Raw genomic sequence first — 23,620 nt, 5'->3', positions numbered from 1 at the left:
CTGCACTCCCTGGCCACAGCAGAGGGCTGGCCTGGAAGAGGGGCAACCGGGACAGAATCCGGTGCCCTGACCGGGACTAGAACCCGGTGTGCCGGCGCCGCTAGGCGGAGGATTAGCCTAGTGAGCCGCGGCGCCGGCCTCAAATAAAATAAATAAATAAATCTTTAAAAAAAGAAGAAATTGTGCTTGAAAGTGTGCAGAAAGGCCTAGTGCGTGTGTGACCGGAAGCCCAGAGGGAGAGGAGTGAACGAGCGGAGAGGTAATGTTGAAGAGGTCCTGGCCAGTGGTTCCCCACCTCCAGACCTTGCCTCTCCTGTCGGCACTCTTTCGCTTCTGAGAATGTGTCAAGTCCCAGCAGCTTCTCTGGAGCTAGACTGCAGACCAGGCAACTGCATTCATCTAAGAAGAGTCTCCAGAAATTTCCCCAGGTAATATGATTCGTTGTTTTAAGCTAAGCTCAGATGATACACACTGGTCCCCAACCAGATGGCTGTGATATGGCCTGCCATCCTGCCCGAGCATGTGAAGGTACTTGCCCTGTATCTGAGCTGAGCTGAGAGCAAAATGGGGACATCTACATGTTCCCATGTGGTTCCAACAAATTCTACCTGGACACTGATGAAGGCAGTGCACACAATTTAAGGTTAACTGTGTAACAAGTAGCTTTTACTTTAATTATGGTGAAATGTTGTCATTTAAAAGCAAGTTTGGGGGTAGGCATTTGGAATGCCTGGTTTCAATTCCTGGCTCCAGCTCCTGGTTCCAGCTTCCTGTTAATGTGGGCCCTTGGAAGCAGTGGTGATGGCTCATGTCACTCTATTCCTGCCACCCAAATGGGAGACCTGGACTGTTCCTGGCTCCCAGTATTGGCATGGCCCAGCCCTGGCTGAGTGGAAGGCAGTTTTCTCTCTCTCTCTCTCTCAAAAATAAAAAAATAATAAATAAATAAAGGTTTAAAAGCAAGTTTGGAAGATAACTTCTTCAAAGAAGATTCTGCACTTGTTTTAAAGAAGAAATTGACCTTGTTAATTGCAAAAACAATGGCTGAAACATGCAGTTGCTCCAATTCTATCTCCTGGCTTCATTAACAAAATCACTCGGGAGAGGCAGGCACCAGGCCCTGGAACTCTGCCAGGTTCCTCCTTTTGTTCTCCACCTGAAAGCTCACAGGCTCCCTTTGGGAGAACGACTTCACACATCCCCAACCTGTGCCCAGCTCCATTAGCTCAGGACTCTCCCCAGTTGGAACCCCTTGCTACCTGTTCTTTTGCCCTTAAATCCACTCAGCCCTTGTCACTGTGTCTGTCACTCAGCTCTGTGGACCAACGTGTGCCACACCTGGGAGGCTGGCTTCAGCCCCCTCCTCAGAACAGCGCGGCAAGGGCTGCAGTCCACGCTGCCAGTCGCACCCCACGCCATGCCCACCAGCTTGGGGGCTGCTGCAGCCATGCTGCCCGTCCCATGTCGCAGTGGGCAGCGATGCGACTGCTGAGCAAGGACAAGCTCATGCCGGAGCATCTCCCTCGACTGCTGACAAGGCTGCAGTCTGAATGGGACTCGTGGGTTCCATGGTCTTCCTGACTTTCTGGAGGCAAACGTTAGCCTAGGTAGCACCACGCAGAAAGCAGTGCAAACAGCAAAGGCTGTGGTCAGACATAACTGGGTGAAGGTACGGAACTGTGCCTTCGTCTCTCGGAACCTCATGGCGGAGCGGGATGCTGCCATGAGGTGGTCGTGTTCGGCACAGGCACGGCACTGCGGCTACTGCCAGCCAGTGATGGGCCCCTTCCTCCTGGTCTGTGCCCCGCTGCAAGAATCCAAACAGGATCAGGTGGATGTTCTGGAGGGCACGTGTGCTGGCTTGATGGCTGGTTGCGGTGGGGAGGGCAGGCGAGGGACGCTACCTGCTTGTTTGCAGCTTGGGGTTTCTTTGCGGTGGCCTCCTCCTTTACTGGCCCCTGCTTGGGTTTCTTGAACCTCCGTTTCAGCTCCTCTTCCTCCTTCTGGCGCTCGAGCTCCTGCTGGAGCTTCTTCCTGTGCATCTCCTTGGCCAGCCTCTCCAGCTCCCTTGGCCAAAGCAGGCAGAGAGGGCAGATGAGGGCCCCCCTGCCTGAGCCCCTGCCCCGCTGGGGATTCCAGTGGTGGGGCACTGGACACAGCTTTCAGGGACAAAAGAAAGAAACCGTGCTGGGTGAAGGGGGGGGAGGGGAGGAGGAAGGAAGGAAGGAAGACAGGAAGGAAGGCAGAGAAGAAAAGGAGAAAAAGAAAAGAAAGGCCCACAAAATTCTTGATCGATGAACTAAACGAGGAGGAATTTTCAATTAATCTGTATTTCTAGTCCAATCTTCTTTCAAGGGAAGGCTAATCGAGTGCTGAAAATAAGCTTTGTGGTCACAACTTTAAAAAAGCAACTTACAGAGTTTAAGCCCAGCCTCCCCTGCTGTCACACGAACATTCAGACACGGGGTTGTTAACAGGAGTCCCTACCGTGACCAGCGTGGGGGCCTGGTGCTGGGGCTGAGGGCCACCTTCCACTCCGCTGACCTCCTCCCTCCCTGGGTGCTGTGCCTGCAGCTGGGCCTGTCCCTGCTACTAACAGCAGAGAGGCCCCCAAGGCCAGGCCCTGAGTACCAGCACGTAAGCAGACGGAACTTCTGAAAATACCTAAGCCGCCTCTTTCCATCTCCAGGAATCCCTAGTCATTCCCCGCTGCTGAGGCTCTCTGCCTATGGAAGCCAGTCACCACACTCTATGGTAGTGTGAGCGTATGTGTGTGTGTGATACAAAGAAGCCATCGCTGATCTTTTGCACATCACGTTTGCGTTTGGACATGCGGGCACAGAGACCTATAAGCCAGGGTACACTTCCCAGGGGAACCAGTGGGACCCTGGGACTGCACAGAAGCCCCTCTCCCAGCGCCAGCCCTGACAATGCCCTTCAGAGAGAATAGAGAGCAAAGGCTGAGCTCCCCGGGGTGGGCCTAGCGTGTCTTCCCGGTCTTCCCTCTCTCAGCAGGTCGTGTCCAGGGTTGCCAAGGGCTGCTGCTGCCTTCCAGGAAGACAGCCTGGGACTGAGGACGTGCCACGCCCCGTTGCCTCCTGAGCGAGTGAGCCGCTTCCACGGGGATGGCTTCCACCCTGACCCCCCTTGCCTCCCACCTCTTCTTCCTCTCCTGGAGCACCCGCTGAACCTCTCGGTCGAACATGATTTTCTCCTCCTCCGTCAAGGCATCATACTCTTCTTCATCCATGTTCTGGAGACGCTCCTTCTCTTTCTGAAGAGCTTCCCTGCGTCTGTGCTCTGTGCGGGGAGAAGAGACGGGAAGGTGAGGCAGAGCCCCTGGGCAGCTTAGTGCTCCGTCAATGCAGGCCGAGGGACTGGGACAGGGAGCGACACCTGGGGAAGGAGCCGGCACTCCCCGTCCCCGGCGGGATTTCCTTCAATCATCACCGTTCACAACGTGGGCTCCACTTGTGATCGACTGAACCATGGCCCCCAAAGACGCCCACGTCTTAATCCTTGGAACCCGCACGCTGTCACCTTCCGTGGCAGTGGTGATTAATTTAAGGGTCTTGTCTGAGAGGGTGATGTGACAGAAGCAGCAGAGGGACACAGGACAGTGGAAGCAGAAGTCAGAGGGCACAAGGAAGGAGCCATAAGCCAAAGAATATAGGTGGCCTCTGAAGCTAGAAAAGCCAAGGGCAAAGGCTCCCCTGGGCAGCCCCTCATCTCACAGCAGGAATCTGAAGCCCGAGTCCCTGGGCCGGGAGCACGTGGCGAAGGTGCGAGTTTCACTTATTTCATCAGGGAAACCGCTAGACATGCCAGAGGCCCCGCTGAGAGGAGAGACCCGCTGGGGTTTGGGCAGGGCAGCGTGGCGAGGACTGGCCTTGCCTTCCTGTTCCTTCTTGGCCTTTTCCTGGGCCTTCATGGCCATGTAATCCTGGGCCATGTTGATGACGTAGATGTGCTCCCGGTTGCCAATGGCCTTGAGCAGGCAGAGGAGGGCGGCAGTCCCGTTCCGAGCAAAGAGGGTGTCCAGGCTGTCAAACACCAGCCCTCGGTAACAGTCGCTCATCTGGAAGCAGAGGGCAAGGGTGGTCAGCATGGCCACGCGATTATCCGTCTGCTGTGGAGGAAGCCGCTCACGCCTTCGTTGTAGACCGGCAGGCCCCACTGAAGACACCACTGAACTGCTCTTAAGTGGGGGGCACTCGGCTCAGTAGTTAAGACGCTGGCTGGAACAGCTGCATCCTGTTATCAGAGTGCCTGCGCTTGAGTCCCAGCCCTGCTCCTCATTCTAGCTTCCCACTAACGCACACCCTGCGGAGGCAACAGGTGATGGCTCAAGGTCTTGGCCATCCATGTGGGGGACCTGGATTACGTTCCCAGCTCCTAGAGGTCTGGAGAGTGAACCAGTGGGTGGCAGATCTCTCTGTCTCTGTGTCTTAATCTCTCTGCCTCTCAAATTAAAAAAAAAAATTAAAGATAAAAATACTCCATGTCTTTCTGCTTGGTAGATTCAAGTTTCTGTTATAAAAGACAAGAATAAAGGTATCTGATCAGCCATGAACATCTTTACTGTACTTATTTGTAGAATGAAGGATTTATTCTGTCTCTACAGATGTAAAGGAACAAACAAAAGGTCAAAGATCTGGAAAGGTTCACGAGGTACCAGAAAATAAGATGCAAAGGAAAGATGCCTGCAAACAGGGACCAACAGGCAGCGAGAGCGGCAGTGGTCGGCCATGGTGGCTGGGCCATTTGTATTGACCTTCACGGCCACACTACCTCAGGGCGCGATGCTGCTGGTAACATTAGCCACTGACGAGTAGCCTCCACTGAGCGCAGTGTTACTCGAAGTGTGGCCCATAAACTGGCCACTGCTGCCAGGAACTAACTGTTCACACGATCCAGGACCTGGCGAGCAATCTGGCTTTCTGCTTATAAACCATAAGTAATAGGCTTAACTGATACGCCCTCCCAAACTCTACGGAGTTTGTTATTTTTTTAGATTAAAGTTTTATTTATTGAACTTATTTGATAGAGAGACAGAGACAGAGAGCAAGTGAGTGCTCCTACCTGCTGGTTCATTTTCTATATGCTCACAACAGATGGGGCTGGGCCAGGCTAAAGCTGGGCACCAAGAATTCAATCCAGGTCTCCTAAGTGGGCAGCAGAGACTCAATGACTTAAGTCATCACCTGCTATCTTCCAGGGTGCATATTAGCAGGAAACTGGAATCAGTTTCAGTTGGAATACGGGCATCCCAAATGGCATTGTAACCACTAGACAAAATGCCCACCCCAACTGTTTTAACTACAGAATATTTATTTAAAACAATTTTTATCAATGGAAAGATGATGTTTTTCTACCTGTAAAATAATGTCATTGCAAAATAATTCAGAGATGTATGAGGAAGACTAGAAATCTGTCATCCTGCTACCCAAAAATAACCATCATTAACTTGCACTTAAGAGTTTTGACTATGTGTGTGACACACATTTACAAATATTTATATAGAAATGTAATTGTGATTTACATACTATTTTTTATTTTTATTTTTTATTTTTGACAGGCAGAGTGGACAGTGAGAGAGAGACAGAGAGAAAGGTCTTCCTTTGCCGTTGGTTCACCCTCCAATGGCCGCCGCGGCTGGCATGCTGTGGCCGGCGCACCGCGCTGATCCGAAGCCAGGAGCCAGGTGCTTCTCCTGGTCTCCTATGTGGGTGCAGGGCCCAAGCACTTGGGCCATCCTCCACTGCACTCCCTGGCCACAGCAGAGAGCTGGACTGGAAGTGGGGCAACTGGGACAGAATCTGGCGCCCCGACCGGGACTAGAACCTGGTGTGCCAGTGCCGCAGGGGGAGGATTAGCCTATTGAGCTTAGGTGCTCATGTATTATGAAATACATACTATTTCATAATCCGTTTTCAGTAAATAGTATCTTAAAACCATATTTTGATAGCAACTACCATAGCTCCAAATTGCAACTTTTAAGAGCTACACATTATAATTAAAAAAAAAAAAAAACTACTTTTTTTTTTTTTTAAATGTGTAATCTGTTTGCCGAGTCTGTAAGAAGGTGATGGCTTCAGGCCACTACAGACTGGGCCAAGGTCAGGGATTGACTGGAGCTGTCAGGGGGGCGAAGAAACCCATTCATGTTTCTATTCAAGGCCCCAGGTTCTGAGCTGCTGAGGGAAGCTTGCAGCCCAGAATCTCAGCTCGCAGCCTGGGGACAGTGTATGCACGCCACGTGCCATAGCTCTGTGCAGTGGGTGTGCACGCACCTGTATCCGCTCGGCCAGGATCTGCACGAGAAGTTCCTCAGGCAGCACACAGCTCACCAGCCCTGTCTCACCTCCCACACTGGCGCTGACGCTGAGCCGGCGTGGGGTGGGCCCCATGAGGAGAGGGCTGCAGGAAATCTGCGGAGTGGGAGAAGAGTCGGGCGTGAGAACGCAGCTTTATGTCTCAACAACTCCTGCACCTGCAAGCCCCATAACCTAGAGAACATCATCTCTCTCCAGGCTTCATTCGCTCATCCGTACAATGGGGATTGCACTGTAGAAGAGGAGACTTCTCTCTGCTTGAAGAATTGCTGGAAGCTTCCAGGAGGAATATTGTGGAGGGTCCTTTGGGTGTGTGGTTAGCCACACACATTCATGCATTCACTCAGTAAATAGTTGCTGAGCAGCCAACATGCAGCAGGCACTTCCAGGTACTGGGAGCTGACAACAAACACAGCTTCTGGGGGTCCTTGTGTTCTCATGGGGGACAGTGTGGAGGAGCACTTGCATGCAAAATCAATGATATAATTTCAGATAGGGATGAGTTCTTGGGGGAGAGCAACCAGGCAAGGGCAAGAAGAACAATGAGGGGGCTGGAGAGTGGCTATGCACACAGCAGAGTGGGATGGGTCTTGGGGGAAGAGCCCTACTGAGAGAATGCCGACACAGGTGTGCTCAGGGAATGTGGGAAGCACGCAAGAGCCCAGTGTGGCTGGAGCCGAGCAAGCAATGAGGAAGACAGGAGTGGATGAAGGTGAGGAGGCTGCAGAGGTGAGTCGGGGTGGTGTGAGGACTTGGAGGCCATTCTTTGGAGGAACAGCAGGGAAGGGGAGCTGAGAGAGGTGGTGCTATGCTTTGAATGCATCTCCTTAAAAGTTCCTATTTGGAAACTTAACCCCTAAATTGACATTAATGGTAGTTTGAGGTGGGACGTTTGGGAGGTAATCAGAATGAGATGAGGTCAAGGGGGTAGGGTCCCCATGATGGCATTTGTGGCTTGAGAAGAAGAGAGACCTGAGCTGGCCCTGTTGCCCTTTCTCACCAGGGATGCCCTCCGCCATCTTACAATGCAGCCACAAGGCCCTCACCAGAAGCTGAGCGGACACCAGGCCCAGCCTTTTGGACTTCCCAGCACCCAGAACTGTGGGCCAGATAAACTTCTTTTCCTTGTAAATAACCCTGTCTTGGGTATTTTGCTATAGCAATGGAAAATAGACTAAGACACAAGGTGATAGCTGGAAGTGGACATGGAGAACTGAGTCTTTTCAGTGAAGGATGGGCAAGACGGCATGTTTAGATACTGACGGCAGGAAGGTGGGGGAGAGGGGACAGCTGCAGGGACTTAGCCCTCGGGTAAGAGAGAAGGGGGGTCCCGGTGCACACATGAGAGACCAGCTCTGGGAGAGGGGAGGGCAGCTTCTCAGCTGTGGGGAAGGCTGGGGTGCAGGCTGGCGGGCAGAGCTGCAGGTGGAGGGATGAGGTGGTTATCTTCTGGTCACTGCTGCTTGCCCCTTGACATCTGAAGAGAAATGGGTCTTGGCAATTCCAAGAGTGACGAGATCAACACAGTAGTCATCTTGAATAGATGGAGGCAAATTTACCAGGGCAGTACAGAGGGTCCACTTGAAACTTGAGGGCTTAAATTAAGTGACCACTGAGGAGACGTGAGTATTGTCTCTAGCTAACTGCATGGACTTGGTCAATCACGGGTTTCCAGATCTAAAGTCCTGCTTGGAGAGCACGATGAATGCCTTCCTGCTTCTTCCCTCTGCGTCCTTCTCTTAGAAAGTGTTCTACCTGGGGCCGGCGCCGCAGCTCAATAGGCTAATCCTCCGCCTGCGGTGCCGGCACACCAAGTTCTAGTCCCGGTCGGGGCACCGGATTCTGTCCCAGTTGCCCCTCTTCCAGGCCAGCTCTCTGCTGTGGCCAGGGAGTGCAGTGGAGGATGGCCCAAGTGCTTGGGCCCTGCACCCCATGGGAGACCAGGAGAAGTACCTGGCTCCTGGCTTCGGATCAGTGCAATGTGCTGGCTGCAGTGGCCATTGGAGGGTGAACAAACGGAAAAGGAAGACCTTTCTCTCTGTCTCTGTCTCTCTCTCACTGTCCACTCTGCCTGTCAAAAAAAAAAAAAAAAAAAAAAAAAAGAAAGAAAAAAGAAAGTGCTCTACCTGCACTGTGGCATCACCAGCTCTCGTAACCCCATCCCCAACACACCCGCTCCCTGGAAGGGATGCAGCTTTTCCACTTCTGGATGCGGGAGCCAAAGGCCCGTTAAGGAAAAGCTCTCAACTGTGAAGTAAGGTCTCCGGTACTGCTTGGGCCGTTTCCAGTCCCAGCTGTTGTTTCTTTGCCCATCACCAGTTTCTGGTTCTGTTGGTCGCAGTGGAGATGTCAGGGCTTCTCCAGCGCCCTCCGGCATGCTCTGTACGCCCACCTCCTCCTTACTTCCTGCAGAAGACCCTGCCACCGGCACACATCACAGAGCCACAGAACAAGACCTCCTCAGTCCCCCTCCATCCTGCTTCTCCCACCCTCGGCTGTGTCCGTAACTTTTCTGACCCCAGAGCAAGCTGCCTCCTCCCTCCTTTCACTGTGACCAGTCCTGCTCATCCTCCCTCCCCTGGGCACCTCCTTCCCTTTTGGTTGGCCGTCACCTTTTACCTCTCCAGAAGCTCTTTTCTTTAGAGACTTGCTCGTGCCCCTGTAAAACCACTCTGCCCTTTTGCCTTTCTTTTCAAATTGTCTTAAATCTTACTCACTTGACTCCACTTTCCCACCTCCAACTCATTACTCACCTGACCCACCTTCTCTGGCTGTAGCATCTCAGTCTGCAGGAACTACTCTAAGCCTTTACGTTGCCCAAATGTGACTTCTGTGACTTCTGAAGACTCCCCTAAAGCCTCCTGCAACTTGTATTAATGGGTTCATACTTAGCACGCCTGCGGTATTAGGTTGGGTTATAGGAGACTGCTGTCATAGGCTCCCCCAAATGGTTGAATGCTGTCGGTTTGCTACGGCTCAGCTGAATCTCCTTCACAAACCTCTTTTGTCGCTGATCCTCATTTTACTGTAAACATCTGTGTGTGGCTCTCTGCTTCATCAGAGCCTTCTTCAGTGCCGCCTGGGTGCAGGGTTTTGCTTCGCCAGCACCCAGCCCAGCGCAGGGAAGATACAAGGTGCTTGCTGAGGACCCGCGGAGTGAGCGCTCCTTTTGGAAGGAGGGGTGCGGTGACAATGCTCAGGCTGGCCTGGCTGGCGAGGAGGCCAGCAGGAGCGAAGGGTGCTGACCCGGCCGCAGGAGACCGAAAGGAAGGAGGGAGGGTCCCGGCCCTCCTTCCCGAGAGCCCTGATTGTACCTGTGGCGTTTCGGACTGGTGTGGGTGATGCTGCTTCTGCGACCCAGAGCCATGGCTGTCCGCCTTGCCTTTGGAGAGCAACAGGCTCCCGCGCAAGCTCTTCCCAGTTTTCATTTCTGGGGTCAGCAACGTGATTTCTGAGGTTAGCTTGCCCAGGTTCTCGGAGCTCAGTCGTGCTTGTCCCAGGATGTTTTGGCCCAGAGCAGTTTCCTGGGCTGCAAGGAGACGGAGAATTTTTATTAGAAGTCACATTAGGGGCTGGCGCCATGGCACAGTAGGCTAATCCTCCACCTGCGGCGCCGGCACCCTGGGTTCTAGTCCTGGTTGGGGCACCAGTTCTGTCCCAGTTGCTCCTCTTCCAGGCCAGCTCTCTGCTGTGGCCCAGGAGGGCAGTGGAGGATGGCCTGGGTGCTTGGGCCCCTGCACCCGCAAGGGAGACTAGAGGAAGCACCCAGCTCCTGGCTTCAGATTGGCAGCCATTAGGGGAGTGAACCAACGGAAGGAAGACCTTTCTCTCTGTCTCTCTCTCACTGTCTATAACTCTCTCTCACTGTCTAACTCTGCCTGTCAGAAAAAAAAAAAAGTCACACTAGGCTAGTAAGGAAATGACGGTGACATTCTCTTAAGGGGCACACAGCCATCTCCTTTTGCAGCGGTCTGGGCTGGCTTGGGAGAAGAGGCTGCATCCACTGAGCTCTGGATAACGGGTCAGTGGGGAGCTCAGTGGTGGCGGGGGGAGGGAGCTCCCGGGGTCTTCACTGCTCATGTTGCCAGCAGGTTCCAGTCTCCCTGTGCCCACTGAATCCCCGCTCCAGCCCACAGGGTAATACTTCCTGAAGCTGCTGCACTGCAGCCCTGCTTTGGAAATCCAACTTCCGACCTTTCCTGGTGAGACGCTGTGCTGAGGCTAATGGGTAGGCTGGCCGGGCATTCTCTGCCCCTCAGCAGGGCAGAGGAACAAAGGAGTTAATTACTAACCACGTGTCTGCCCGCAAACACGGTTTCAAGACTGTTCCTCTTTCTGCCTCCAGCCCCTCTTCCAGTCAGATGGCCACCATTAAGAACTCCCCATCCACTGGGACACTGCTCAGAGTTTGATGTGGTCATTGAAAAGCTGTTCAGATAAACCCTTGCTAGAAAGCCTTTGACCTCTGAGATAAATTCCTGACAGCACCCCCCCCTATCCCCCAGTAAGTCCTGTCTCATCATGGCTCCTGGGGCTCTGATAGGCCACTGTAGCCCCACGACAGAGCTACAGGGACAGATGCTGGGCACACTTCATTAAGACTCATTGCTCCAGGTTGACCATTTTGGCAAGGAAACCCCCCACAGTTCCTTCCAGAGTTGTCACTACAACTCACTCTGCTCTATCTTTTCATGCTGCTCCTCCCTAGTATAACCCAGAAGTGGATTATGGGAACAAGAGGTCCATCCAGCACGCAGCAGAGGCCTGCCGAGTCGAAAGCCGTCCGTGGAGTAACTGCACTGAAGTTCTCCAGCGACAGGACTGGCTGGTCCATGCTCACCCTGGCCCCATCTGCCCAAATCCCTCTTGGGGCTTGCCACATGATCCAGAAGCGTTTGCCACCAGTTCTCTTGCCTTGATAATGACTGCCCAGCCTCCCTGTCACTGGGCTGTGGCTCCTGCTCCTTCCTACCCATTCCCCTCCCCCACCCGCCAGCTGGGGAACCTCTTCAGTGGCTTTCACGTGCCTCTAACTTTTCCCTGTCCATAGCATCGTTCCTCCAAACTTAAAAAACAAAATGGTTCTTCTAGATTCAGTGCTAATTAATGCTTTCATTTAACCCTTTATTTCTTTCAAGATATCACCTGTTAGTAAAATGGCACAGTCTTATCTGTGGCGCCATCTTAGGCTCTGGCTCTGTTGCTATTTTGTACAATAAGCTTCATTCTAAGCCCAGCCAGGCTTACTAGAAGTCAGGTGACCAAATGGCCCAATCACAAGCGTCAGCTCCACCCCCACCCTAACGGGATCTGCTGCTCCCACTTCCTTACCTCTGCAAAGCCATATAAAAACCTGTTCATGGGGCCGGTGCCGTGGTGCAGCGGGTTAAAGCCCTGGCCTGAAGCGCCATATGGGCGCTGTTTGCAGTCCCGGCTGTTTCACTTCCAATCCAGCTCTCTGCTATGGCCTGGGAAAGCAGTAGAAGATGGGTTCCTGCACCTGTGTGTGAGACCTGGAAGAAGCTCCTGGCTCCTGGCTTCGGATCGGCGCCGCTCCGCTCCGGCCGTTGCAGCCAGTTGGGGAGTGAACCAGCGGATGGAAGACCTCTCTCTCTCTCTCTCTCTCTCTCTCTGCCTCTCCTCTCTGTGTACTTTCAAATAAATAAATAAATCTTTTCTTTTTTTTAAAGCCCTGTTCTTCCAGTCCAGGCTGCTGTACGCTCGTGCACGGGGAGGCGGCCTGTCAGGTCCCCCCCCCGACATAACCCTTTCCCGTGCTCTGGTGCTTGGTGTGTTTTGTTGTGGCCTGACCTCTCATCACCGTTCCATCTCTTCCTTTTCCTTCACTGCTCAGTTTCTCAAAACCATGGACTAGGTCAGTTCTGTTCAACATATTATGCCACCTATTAAGCCATATATTATGTAATTAGAAAACTTATTAATAGTCACATTAAAAAATTGCAATGAATTTTAATGATATATTTATCCCACTATATCCAAAAGGCTAAACCAAACTTGCTCTTGCATTGAGGCTGGTACTTTTATGGCAACATGACGTCCCTCTGCTTCACCCCCAGGTGTCAGCACACCAAGGGTGTGGGCTGCATCTCCTTCAGTGCCCAGAGTGCACCTGTGCTGGGAGGGCAGGAGACCCACTGTATTTGGCGAGCAGAGTTCTCAGGGCTACTAACAGGCAGCGCATTCAAGCCAGTCTTCAATCAGGCTGGGGAGGAAAGCTCAGTGGTGGCACAAGGAAGCCGGTCATGACCAGCGGGCATGCTGGCCCCTTGCCCACGAGAAGGCAGGGAGATGAGCGCTTACCAAACTCTTCTCCTTCCTTCATGGACTGCTCTATGGCAGCCTTGATGCAGAGCTCACGAGCCCGGATCCCTGGGATGTTACTGCTGTCAGACATGGCTTCCAGCACAACAGAGTCAATGTTCAAACACGCTGCGTTGTAGTACTTGGCCATGTTGATGGCACTGGCCGTCTTTCCTGCAAAAAAGGCCGGGAAGTTGAATTTCATGCTTCTCACTGGCTCAGTATCCTGGACAGAAGTCTCCCGAACAGAGGACCCTGTATAGTGATCTTTCTCAGTGTTCTGCCTCTAAGTACCTTGTGTGGCCAGAGGTGGCAGCAGCAAAGAGAAGGAAGACTCAGGCCAGGAGTCAGAGCTTTGGACATGTTCCTACTCCTACCTCTGAGGTGTGTGTGCTGTGGCTACCACCACCCTCACTGCGTTTTCCTCCAGTTTGAAAAACAGGTTCCATCACATGGCCTTTAAATACTGTTAAGCTCCTACTGCGTCTGAATCTAATGTGAAGACTTTTTTTGGGTCAAAGAATAACTTGTGTTAATTTCCCCCTTCATTTCACCATTCTTTTATTAAAAAGAAAGCAGAAAATTCAGAAATATCAGTCTAAAGAAAAAGACCCATAATCCACTCATCTGGAGATATTACGGTCAGTCTATGGTTGTTAAGTTTGCTTCTGTAAGCACGTCACTTGTGTTTTTGATAAAAAGAAATGGGTTGTGAGCTGGGCTGAATAATGGCCCCCAAACTTGCCCACATGCTCATCAATGGAACCTGCAAACAAATCGCCTTATACAGCCAGACTTTGCAGATGTGATGAATTTATGGATCTTGATGAGGGAGATCATCTTGGATTATGTGGGTGGGCACAATCTAATCACAGGGTCCTTAGAAGGGGAAAGCAGGGTCAGAGTCAGAGCAGGTGATTTGATGACAGAGCAAAAGTAGTCCTTTACTGCCATCAAAAATTACACATGCTGACGTCGTCATAATCCCCAAAGGGGCAAAATAACCTACTGTGAGTAGCCTTGGTTTTACATGAACTAATGTGCTCTGTTTGAAGATATTTTTGAAAACTGTGAAGCTCCACAGAAATGGAAAGGCTCTGCGGGCTGCAGCGCCACTCCTCTCTGTGATGCTGCCACCTGAAGTTGCAGACGCGATGGAACCTTCCTCTAGAGGGGGGCCTGTGGCTTGTTCTAGGTAGGAGCATGGTCAGGGTTCCCTCTCTGGCTACCTCGTGTTTCCTTCCCTCTTGTCCACTGACCATCTTTCTGACAGTGCTTTCAGTGCAACGTGAAAATGGCCTTCACAAGATTTGCAAGCACATTCTCTTTGTCAAAAATTACTAGCTTATTATTATTATTAGTTTTGAAATTTAATATTTTTTAAAAAAATCTTAGCATTAGCACTGTTGTTTTAACTTCTCATGACTACCCTATAAAATAGATACTTTTCATGCCATTTCACAGCCTAGAAAACTGAACACAGAGAACTTAAATAATTTTCCCAAAGCTGTTTGGCTCTGGGGTACTTGCTCGACATCACTCTGTTCCTCAAATGAAAACTCAAATGTCTGCCTTGACCACACAGCTGTGACGGAGGTGTGGCATCTCTGGTCTGAACCTCCTCCCGGAACTGGGGCATACCTGACAACGGGGTCCCGTGGATGATGATGGCAATGCCCTTGCGGTTCTTGGCCATGCGGCCCTCGGCAGAAATGTCGATGCCCAGGTGGCGCGCGATCGCCCTGCTCACTGGGTTGTTTTCCACCTCTCCGACTTCATCTGCGGAGTGGCTGTCAATGCTCTGAATCTTGTCGGCTGCAAATAAAATGCACGTGTGTCCATGCGTGCACATGTGTGTGCGTGAGCAAGTGTGCATGCCTGCATGTACACCCAGAATTTGTGTGGATGCTGATGTGAATGGGATGGATTTTTCTTTTTTAACACTGATGTTTTACACTGGTAAACTTCACACCTGTCACCACCTGTAGAATGCATGAGAGTACTCTTTCTGGATAATAATTTGCCCAGAGCCATTAAATACATTAAATACAGATATCTTTGATTTTAATTCAACTTTGGGGAAGTTTATCTGGCTGAAAAATACAAAGAGCATTTGTGAGAAAGGGGAATTTTTTTCTAGTGGCAAAACATTACACAGCTGAATTTGTAACATTAAAGGAAACGGCTACATAAAGACAAGTGATGGCATATTCATATTATAGAATCAACAAATAAGAATCATTAAAATTATGACTTAGATAGCAGAGGCTCATAAACTACAGCCCATAGGCCAAATGTGTCCTGCTGCCTGTTTTTGTAAATAAAGTTTTATTGGAATGCGGCCATACCTCTTAGATGACGTATTATCTTTGGCTGCTTCCAGTTGCACACAACCTTCTAAGCCCCAAATATCTACTGTCTTTCCTTTCACAAGAAAAATTTGCCAAACTCTGAGTTATATCAAAAGCATTGGTCTGGAGCAATATGTACAATAGAAATAAAAGCAAATTGCAGAATAATACTTAGAGGATGCCAAGCACTATGCAGCCAAATGCATACAGTCACCTCAAACACATTGCTTTCATTCACAAAATAGGATCATACTCTAAAGATTCTGTTGTGTAACTGGCTTTTTTACATGTTGTATCTGGGACATCTTTCCATTTACTTAAACAGAGATCTCATTCTTTCTGATTGGTTGTGGAATAAACCCCACGGTATGGATTTATCATTACTTTAACCAACCCCATTCTGATGGACATCTGGATGGTTTCCAGGTTTTCCCATCTTAAGCATCATGGTATGAAAGCCTCCTTCTTGGTAGGGTGTCTGGAATAGGCTCTGGGAGAGGCCAGGCATGGCAGGGGTGGGGTGAGGTGGGGGGGCAGAGCTAGGAGGCATAGCAGGGTGAAGAGCTGCCACAGAGACCAGGGGTCACTTGGGGGCAGGTCGTCAGAGCCAGGCTGGGTTAAATGTGAGGCATGGAGCCAGGAACTGCTGTCTTTAATCCCAGTTTTGCCATCACATTCTCCTGCCTTCCGCTACTCATCCCGTTGACCGAGACTAAAAGGGAGAAGTTCATAGAACTCTGGGGAATGTCAGCAGCACTGCCCATGATTCCTATCCCCTGAGCAGAGCCCATGACAAGGTGCCTTAGGCTCTGCCATGGTTCACAATGACTGGCAAACAAACTGTTTCCATAAGCCAGATGAGCTGGGTCTAATTTCTGAATGTGGTGTCAACATTCGTACACCTTGGGGAAAATAGATGCCAGAAAAAGGGCCTACAAAGCTGGGAGGCCAAGGGGGAGGGTCCAGTTGGAGGGAAACCAGGAAGAATGTCACCCCCTCTGCCCCACCACGTGACCCTACAACTTCCCCAAGTCTGCTGGAATTTTGGCATTAAAGAGTGAGGCCTTCAAGTTAAGCCTTAGTCTAGGTGAGATGCAAAGAACCATGGCGAGAAGACTATGCCGGACACTAAGCTCAGCTTCTGGGCTTGCATCCTAGGGGGACCACACAGATCAGAGCTGCTCCAAGGGCGAGTAGCGGCGGGCAGGGTGGGGCGGGGATGGGCTGGGAAACAGCATTAGGAGGTTCGGAGGAGGAATTTGATGGAGAAAGGTGACAAGGTACTGAATAGTCTTCCCACTTCTGCTCATAGAGAACTGGTCCCCAGACATTAAAATGCTCGGTTACTTTGAAATATGAGTTTTTCCAGGCTTTCCTCATCTTCGTCTTCATCTGGGTAGGTCCTGGAATCAGCCAAAGGGTGGCGCTCTCCCAGGTTGGATGTGAGAGAGATTCCTTGGCTGAGTGACGTCCTCTTCGTGCTGGGTGAGGTGCCCTGCTCTGATGAGAACAAATCTTCATCTTCTGCTGGGGTGCAGGGGATGCAAACACACAGGAGGGAGAGGCAGGAGGGAAGAGGAGACGGAGCAGGAACGGAACATTAGAGAAGACGGTCACTGTCTTGGCTACCATAGCCCAGGACTATCCAACCCAAACAAGTGAGAGCTTCCGCCAGTGGGAGTCTCGGGCATCTCTCCGCTCGAAGCGTTTCTACATTTCAACTTCACACCAAAATCATGCACTGGCTCAGAAAATGTGGAGGACCCAGGGATCGGGTGTTTAGCTCAGCAGTTAAAACGCTCACGTCCCATATCTGAGGGCAGTTATTCCACACACGACAGCTGCCACACAGAGAAGAGTGAGCAGAGCAGGTTGGGTGCCTTTCCAGGATGAGAGCACAGAGAAGCAGGGAGACACACATAACGTAATCGGCCACAGGCTCCTACCAGGAAATTAGCGAGGGGACTTGAATGTTCCAGCACACAAGAGCGCCCCCTGGGGCCAGCGTATGGCGCAGTGGGTTAGGCCGCCGCCTGCAGTGCTGGATCCACAGCAGAGCCCCAGTTCATGTCCCAGCTGCCCTGCTTCCCATCCAGCTCCCTGCTAATGTGTCTGGGAAAGCAGTGGCAAATGGATTAGGGACTTGTGTCCCTGCTACATGTGTGCATGACCCGAATGGAGCTCCGGATTCCTGGCTTTGACCTAACCCAGCCCTGACCATTGCAGTCATCTTGGGGATGAACCAGCGGTTGGAGGATCTCTTTCTGTCTTTGCCTGTCACTGTCACTCTCTGCCTTTCAAATTAAAAAAAAAAAAAATCTTTTTTTAAAAAAGAAGAGAGCCCCGGGGAAAGATGATGGGGTGAGAGGACCAGGAATGGCAAGGTTAAGAGAGTGCACTCAGTTCTGTGATTGAGGTTTGGCCTTGAGGACCACAGCACAGCTCACCTCTTCCTCATGAACACCCACCCTCTGCCTCTTCTCTGCTACTGGTTTCTACCTCACATGGCGTGTTATTTTGCACCACTTAGGCACACCCGTAGGAGGGGCTGGAGAGAGTGCTTGTGGTCACGGACTCTGAAGTTGGATATACCTGGGCTGCAATCCTGACTCTGCCACTTAAAACTAAGGGCCTTGGGGCCAGCGCTGTGGCACAGTGGGTTGAGCATGGCCTGGAGTGCTGGCATCCCGTACAGGAGCCATTTCGAGTTCTGGCTGCTCCCCTTCTGATCAAGCCTCCTGCTAGTAGCCTGGGAAAGGCAGCAGAGGATGGCCCAAGTCCTTGGGCCTCGCACCTGCAAGGGAGATCTGGAAGAGGCTCCTGGTTCCTGGCTGTGGCCTGTCCTAACCACGGCCATTGTAGCCATTTGGGGCGTGAACCAGAAGGTAGAAATCTCTGTCTCTCCTCTCTCTGTGTAACTCTGACTTTCAAATAATAATAATAAAAAAACTTCAAAACAAACAAACAAACAAAAAAGAAACCCAAAAAGCAAAACAGTGTGGACCGAGTTTCCCTGTGCTACGCTCCTCACCTGCAGGAGCAGAGCCCTCAGCACAGCATCTGGCCAGTGTTCTTCTATCTATATTGGCTGTTTTTTACGTCGTTAATACCCCATGGGACTCTTGTGAGAGCAGAATGTGTTCCTGCCTCTGCATCCATAGAATGGGGTAGTAGGGCCCATTTCGTGAGGGTCAGAAATAAAACATGCCGGCACTTGGCACTTGCCTGGTACCAGGCACTAATTGGTCCGTCCCACGTAAGCAGTAATTCAAAGGGAGCAGGCGGTGGCTGGGGCCAGAGGCTCCCCGCTGAGTTCTCACCATTTTCCTGTGCCATACTGTCCAGGTATTTGGCCTTCATCTGCTCCTCTTTTGACCTCTTCATCTCCTTAAAGTACTCGTACACTTCCATGGGCAGCTTCTCCCCCGGGGCGCGGGGAGGCAGCAGCAAGGTGTTGTGGGAATCATAGCCCTTCAGCTTTCGCAAGATCTGCTCAAGGGGAGAACGGGAACTGCCATTGGCCTCCGGGGAAGCTTCCTCCCTGCAGATCCAGGCGAGGCTGCTCACTGAGCGTGTAAAACCCAAGCTCCTGCCCAAGGCTGAGGTTTGTAGAGACGTTTTCCGCATTTCCAAGGGCAAGGCCCATTGGAAAAGTCTGAAAAGCAGGGCTGAGCTCTGAACCTGTGGGCATTCAGCATGTTTATTTTGCTGCACTTCAGCGTGGGCAGCTCATACATGCAAAATAATTTTCTTCTTGTTTTAAAAATAATGTATGCAGGTTTTCTTTCTCCCCAGTGGCAAAAAATACAGATTCCATTATGCATTTTGAGTGACAAGTTCTTTAAAAAATTATGGTTATATTTCATTAAGCAAGGCTGTTATCTCATAAAAAGATATAGGGAAAAGCAGGTAAAATGACATTAAGTACATGTATATGCATGTGCTTTAGGGATGTCAGATAAAATACAGGATATTCACAATTAAATTTGAATTTCAGATAAGCAATAATTTTTTATTGTTAATATGTCCCATGCACTATTGAGACATAAAAATGTACTTGTTGTTTATCTGAAATTCAAATTTAAGTAGGCAGCCTGTTTTTTTCTCTAAATATTGGTGATTCTAGGTTATACTATACTTATAAAACAGTGAAAGTTATCAAGTGTTTACTTCCTATACAGCTTGATTTATTGGTACAAAAATCTGTTTTTATGTGATTCTTATTTGGATCACTAGTTTCACTTGTTGGAAAAACAGTGATAATAAGCTCATTCTAAAGTTTACATGGAATAACAAATGGCCAAGAATATTTAAATATTAGTGAAAAATAATTAAGGGGAGAATTGCTCTACCAGGTACTAGGACTTTTTATGATGTAGCAACAGACACAGTGGTGCTGATGTCGGGGCAGACACACTGATCCATGAAATAGAAGAGAGATCAAAATAGACTCGTTCACATGTGGAACTTTGACACAGGACAGAGGCAGCATGGCACATCCGTCAGGAAAGGAAGGAATACGCCAAAGACTGGTTGATATTGGGGTCCCAAGGCATGGGCAACTTGCATCATATGGGACAACCCTGAAGGGGCCACAGGGCTCCAGAGCTCTTTGTAGGATCAGCTGAGATCAGCAACCTCATTACAATTCATCTTCTCTCTCTGCCCAGTCCTGCTTTACTATTCTTCCTAGGCATTGTTCCTGAGAGTGTTCCCAGTAAGCCTCCCACATGCAGATCTGAGTTCTAGACTATGCTTCTCCTGGAGACTGAGCCACAACAGAGGATACGGTGCCAACAGGAGCCACTGAGGACCCCCAAAGTCCCTACTGAAAAGATTCCTTTCCATAGAGGCAGATTCCCCATTCTGAGAAAAACTGGGAGAAGATTCCAAATAGGGTAGGGCTTAAACACTGGAAGTAAAGAAGACAGACAATTCAAAGGCTGAGTGTGGGCAGGTCCAAAGACAGCAGAACTACCTTAGCTAAGCCATCCCCAAATTTCTGACCCACAAGAACCAGGTATCTGTGAATATTGTTTTGAGTTTTGGGGTAATTTGTTATGCAGCAAAAGATAACTAATATACAATCAGACCTCATGAATATAACACCTTACAAGAGAACAATAGAACAACATATATAAGATACTCAAGCAAAGGAAATGTGAGTCTGGCAAATACTGTATCTTCAAAAGCCTTAGATAAGCACTTAGGAACATGTGAGTAGTCCAAGAGCATGGTGCCTGGGTCCCCTTCCAGAGGAATCCACAGAGAATGAACGTTAGACAACCCAGAGATGCCTGGAGAAGCTTCCTTGTAAGGATTGGTGTTGCACACTCAGTATGGTTAAGTGTAGAGCTAATACTCTGCAATGGAAACTAAGTTCTGACTTCTTAATGCTGTAAGTTCTGGCAATATAGACAGATACCAATGGCAAAGTATGGGGAACCGGATATGAGATGATCACTCAACAAGTATTAACTAGAAGTAAAATAACACCATTTTAAGTTAAAGGATGGGATGGGGGGAGAGGGAAAAAGAAATTACTGGCAGGGCCGGTGCCATGGCACGCTCGGTTAATCCTCTGCCTGTGGTGCTGGCATCCCATGTGGGTGCCGATTCTAGTCCCAGTTGCTCCTCTTCCAGTCCAGCTCTCTGCTGTGGCCCGGGAAAGCACTGGATGATGGCTCAAGTGCCTGGACCCTGCACCCGCATGAGAGACCAAGGAGAAGCACCTGGCTCCTGGCTTTGGACTGGCGTAGCGCCGGCTGTTGCGGCCATTTGGGGAGTGAACCAGCGGAAGGAAGACTTTTCTCTCTGTCTCTCTCTCTCACTATCTGTAATACTACCTGTTAAATAAATTTTAAAAAAACTTAAAAAAAAATGAAAAAAGAAATTACTGGCTAATTTCATTATTGCTCATAGTAGGGCATTAACAAGTAGTTTGTAAGAAGTAGGGCACTAGGGTATAAGATAACAGTGTGGTTCACACAGATCAGATTCCAGGTAGGAGAGAGCAAAAAATGGATTAGGGTGGCAAATGGAATATCTACAGCAAAGAAGTGATGCTGTATTTTTGGATAACAGCAGTTAACAATCTTACTAGGAATGTTTGTGTTGCTATTTTGAGATTATTAAACATACTTATTTTAAGGAAAACTGATAAAAATATATTTCCAAGATTTTCACTACAGGGGAAAACAGAAACAAACATAAAATAATTTAAATAAAATAATATAATCTTAAAGTAAAATTTGAAACATCATTATACATCATTTTTTCCCCCTTAACAACTATGTTTCCTAATTCTGTCTACTAAAAGGATCTGGAAGAAGTCACAATAAGTGGTTCATACTGTGTTCTCCAAATACTACTTCTCACTAAAAGGAACAAGGTTCACTGTAGGTCTGAGCAGGGAAGGAGCTGGTGAGTCGGGGACATTCTGGGAGCATCCTCCCTACAAGTGCAGGATGAGACCTCACCTCCCACCACACCTGCAGTAAAGACACAGTGAAGAGCCTGGACTTCTACCTCCATCTGGGGACAAGGAGGGCTCGCTTGCTCTCTCTCTTGCCCCCTCCTCCACCCCCCACATGATCTGGCAGAAAGCCAGGACTTCCATCATACCTGGTGGTACTGGGCAGTCCCACCATCCCTCCATCCCCATGTGGGCATGGGGGCCATGTGGTGGGCAGAAACTAGACACTCCCCTCTCCCCTGTTCAGGGATGTGTCATGGAGGTCTTGTAGGGATCCAAAAATGCCACTGTTGCCCGGCAGTAAAGAAGGACGCTTCCTACTGTTTGCCAGAGGAGGTCAGGGACAGAGCCTAGACTGTTACCCCCACCTGGCAGTGAGAGGCCATAGCCCCCACTGCTCCCTCCCCCTTGTCCAAGAAATGTCAGAGGAGATCAGTTAAAACAGAGACTTGAAATAAGGTCTAGAATTTCACAAGGCAATATAAAAAATGTCTGGGTTTCACCTGAAAATCCTTTATCATACCAACAACCAGGAAAACCTCACCCTGAATGAGTATAGAAAACAGAGACCAAACCAAGATTATAGTGATGTTAGAATTAAGCAGCTATCATAAAATTGTTTCAGTGAGCAATTATGAACATAGTTGAAACAACTGAAAAAATATAAGGTCTTGGCAAAGAAATACAAGCTCTAAAAAAGAACCAAATGAAAAATTTAATATTAAAGAATATAATTAACAACCACAATGAAAACCCCTCAATGGATGGGCTAAATGTTAGAATAGAGGACACAAAAGAGAGAAACAGTGGACTTCATGAAAAAATAATAGAAATTATCCTACCTGAACAAAAGAAAACTGCAAAAAAAAAAAAGGGGGGGGGGATTAAGAATAGAGTCTCAGAGAACTTTGAGATTATATCAAAATTCCTAACATCAGTGCCATTTAAATCCTGAAAGTAGAATAGAAAGAGGGTGAGGCTGAAAAAGTACTTAAATAAACAATGGCTAAAAATGTCCAAATTAGGAAAGATTAAAATCTATAGATTCAAGAAACTGAGAAAGTCCAAAAATGAAATAAACCAAATGAAATCTATGCTAAAAACATGTCTGTTAAACTTCTGTAAATTAAAGTTAAAAAAAATTTCTTCAAAGCAGTGAGAGAGAAATGAAACCTCACCTATATATTTAAAAATTCAATTCAAATGTCATGGATTTCTTATAGAACTATAGAGGCCATAACAAAGTGGCATTTTAAAAATATGTATGTATTTATATTTATTCATTTAGTTTTAAAGTCAGAGTTACAGAGACAGAGGGAGAGACAGAAATCTTCCATCTGTTGGTTTACTCCTCAGATGACTGCAATGGCTAGCGTTGGGCCAGGCCTAAGGCAGGAGCCAGGAGCTTCATTCTGGTCTCCCATATGGGTAGAAGAGTCCCAAACACTTGGCCATCTCCCATTGCTTTTCCCAGGACATCAGCAGGGAGCTGGATCAGAAGACTCTCCCTCACCCGTTTGTAACTCAGACTTTTAAATAAGTAAATAAACCTTTTTTTTTTTTAAGTGGCATAGTTTTTGAGAGATAAAAGAACTGTCAACCCGAAATCTACCCAATGAAAAAGACCTTCAAAAACAAGGGGGAGGGGCTGGTGTTGTGGCATAGTGCTTGTGATGCTGGCATACAATATGGGCACCGTTCTAGACCTGGCTGCTCCAATTCTGATCCAGATCCCTGATAACGTGCTTGGGAAAGCAGCAGAAGATGAACCAAGTGCTTGGGTCTCTGCAACCACATGGGAGAACTGGAAGAAGCGCCAGGCTCCTGGCTTCGGCCTGCCACAGCCTTGGCCATTGAGGCCATTTGGGAAGTGCACCAGTAGATGGAAGATCTCTGTCTCTGTCTCTCTCTGGAGCTCTCTCACTCTCTCTGCCTTTCAAATAAATAAAAAATAAATTTTCAAAAAAATAAGGGGGAAAAAGACATTCTCAGTTGAAGGAGAACTATAATATTTTCAAGACCATCAGATCTACCTTGAAAGAAAAGCTACAGGTACTCTCCAAATGGAAAGTAAATACAAGAAGTTTTGGACTATCAGAAAGGGAGAAAGAATAATAGAAAGATACACTTCCTTTTCT

At 49.1% G+C, this 23,620-nt stretch overlaps 1 protein-coding gene across 12 annotated transcripts in view; it reads right to left on the bottom strand.

Annotated features, from left to right (window-relative positions):
* Nucleotides 1-23,620, bottom strand: part of HYDIN (HYDIN axonemal central pair apparatus protein) — a 421,089-nt gene that overhangs the window by 103,364 nt on the left and 294,105 nt on the right. For 10 of the 12 annotated variants that reach the window (XM_051847256.2, XM_051847253.2, XM_051847259.2 and 7 more), the window contains 9 exons: nt 18,328-18,496; nt 16,355-16,534; nt 14,298-14,471; nt 12,657-12,830; nt 9,650-9,864; nt 6,294-6,431; nt 3,895-4,078; nt 3,159-3,300; nt 1,905-2,067 (listed from right to left, as the gene is read on the bottom strand). In XM_051847256.2, the coding sequence (XP_051703216.2) occupies nt 1,905-2,067; nt 3,159-3,300; nt 3,895-4,078; nt 6,294-6,431; nt 9,650-9,864; nt 12,657-12,830; nt 14,298-14,471; nt 16,355-16,534; nt 18,328-18,496 (1,539 nt within the window). The other 2 variants (XM_070062720.1, XM_070062724.1) reach the window with 2 other exon arrangements.

The sequence above is a fragment of the Oryctolagus cuniculus genome, chromosome 18 (genome assembly GCF_964237555.1).
Source record: "Oryctolagus cuniculus chromosome 18, mOryCun1.1, whole genome shotgun sequence".
Lineage (NCBI taxonomy): Eukaryota > Metazoa > Chordata > Mammalia > Lagomorpha > Leporidae > Oryctolagus > Oryctolagus cuniculus.
This window is presented reverse-complemented; position numbering and strand designations above follow the sequence as displayed.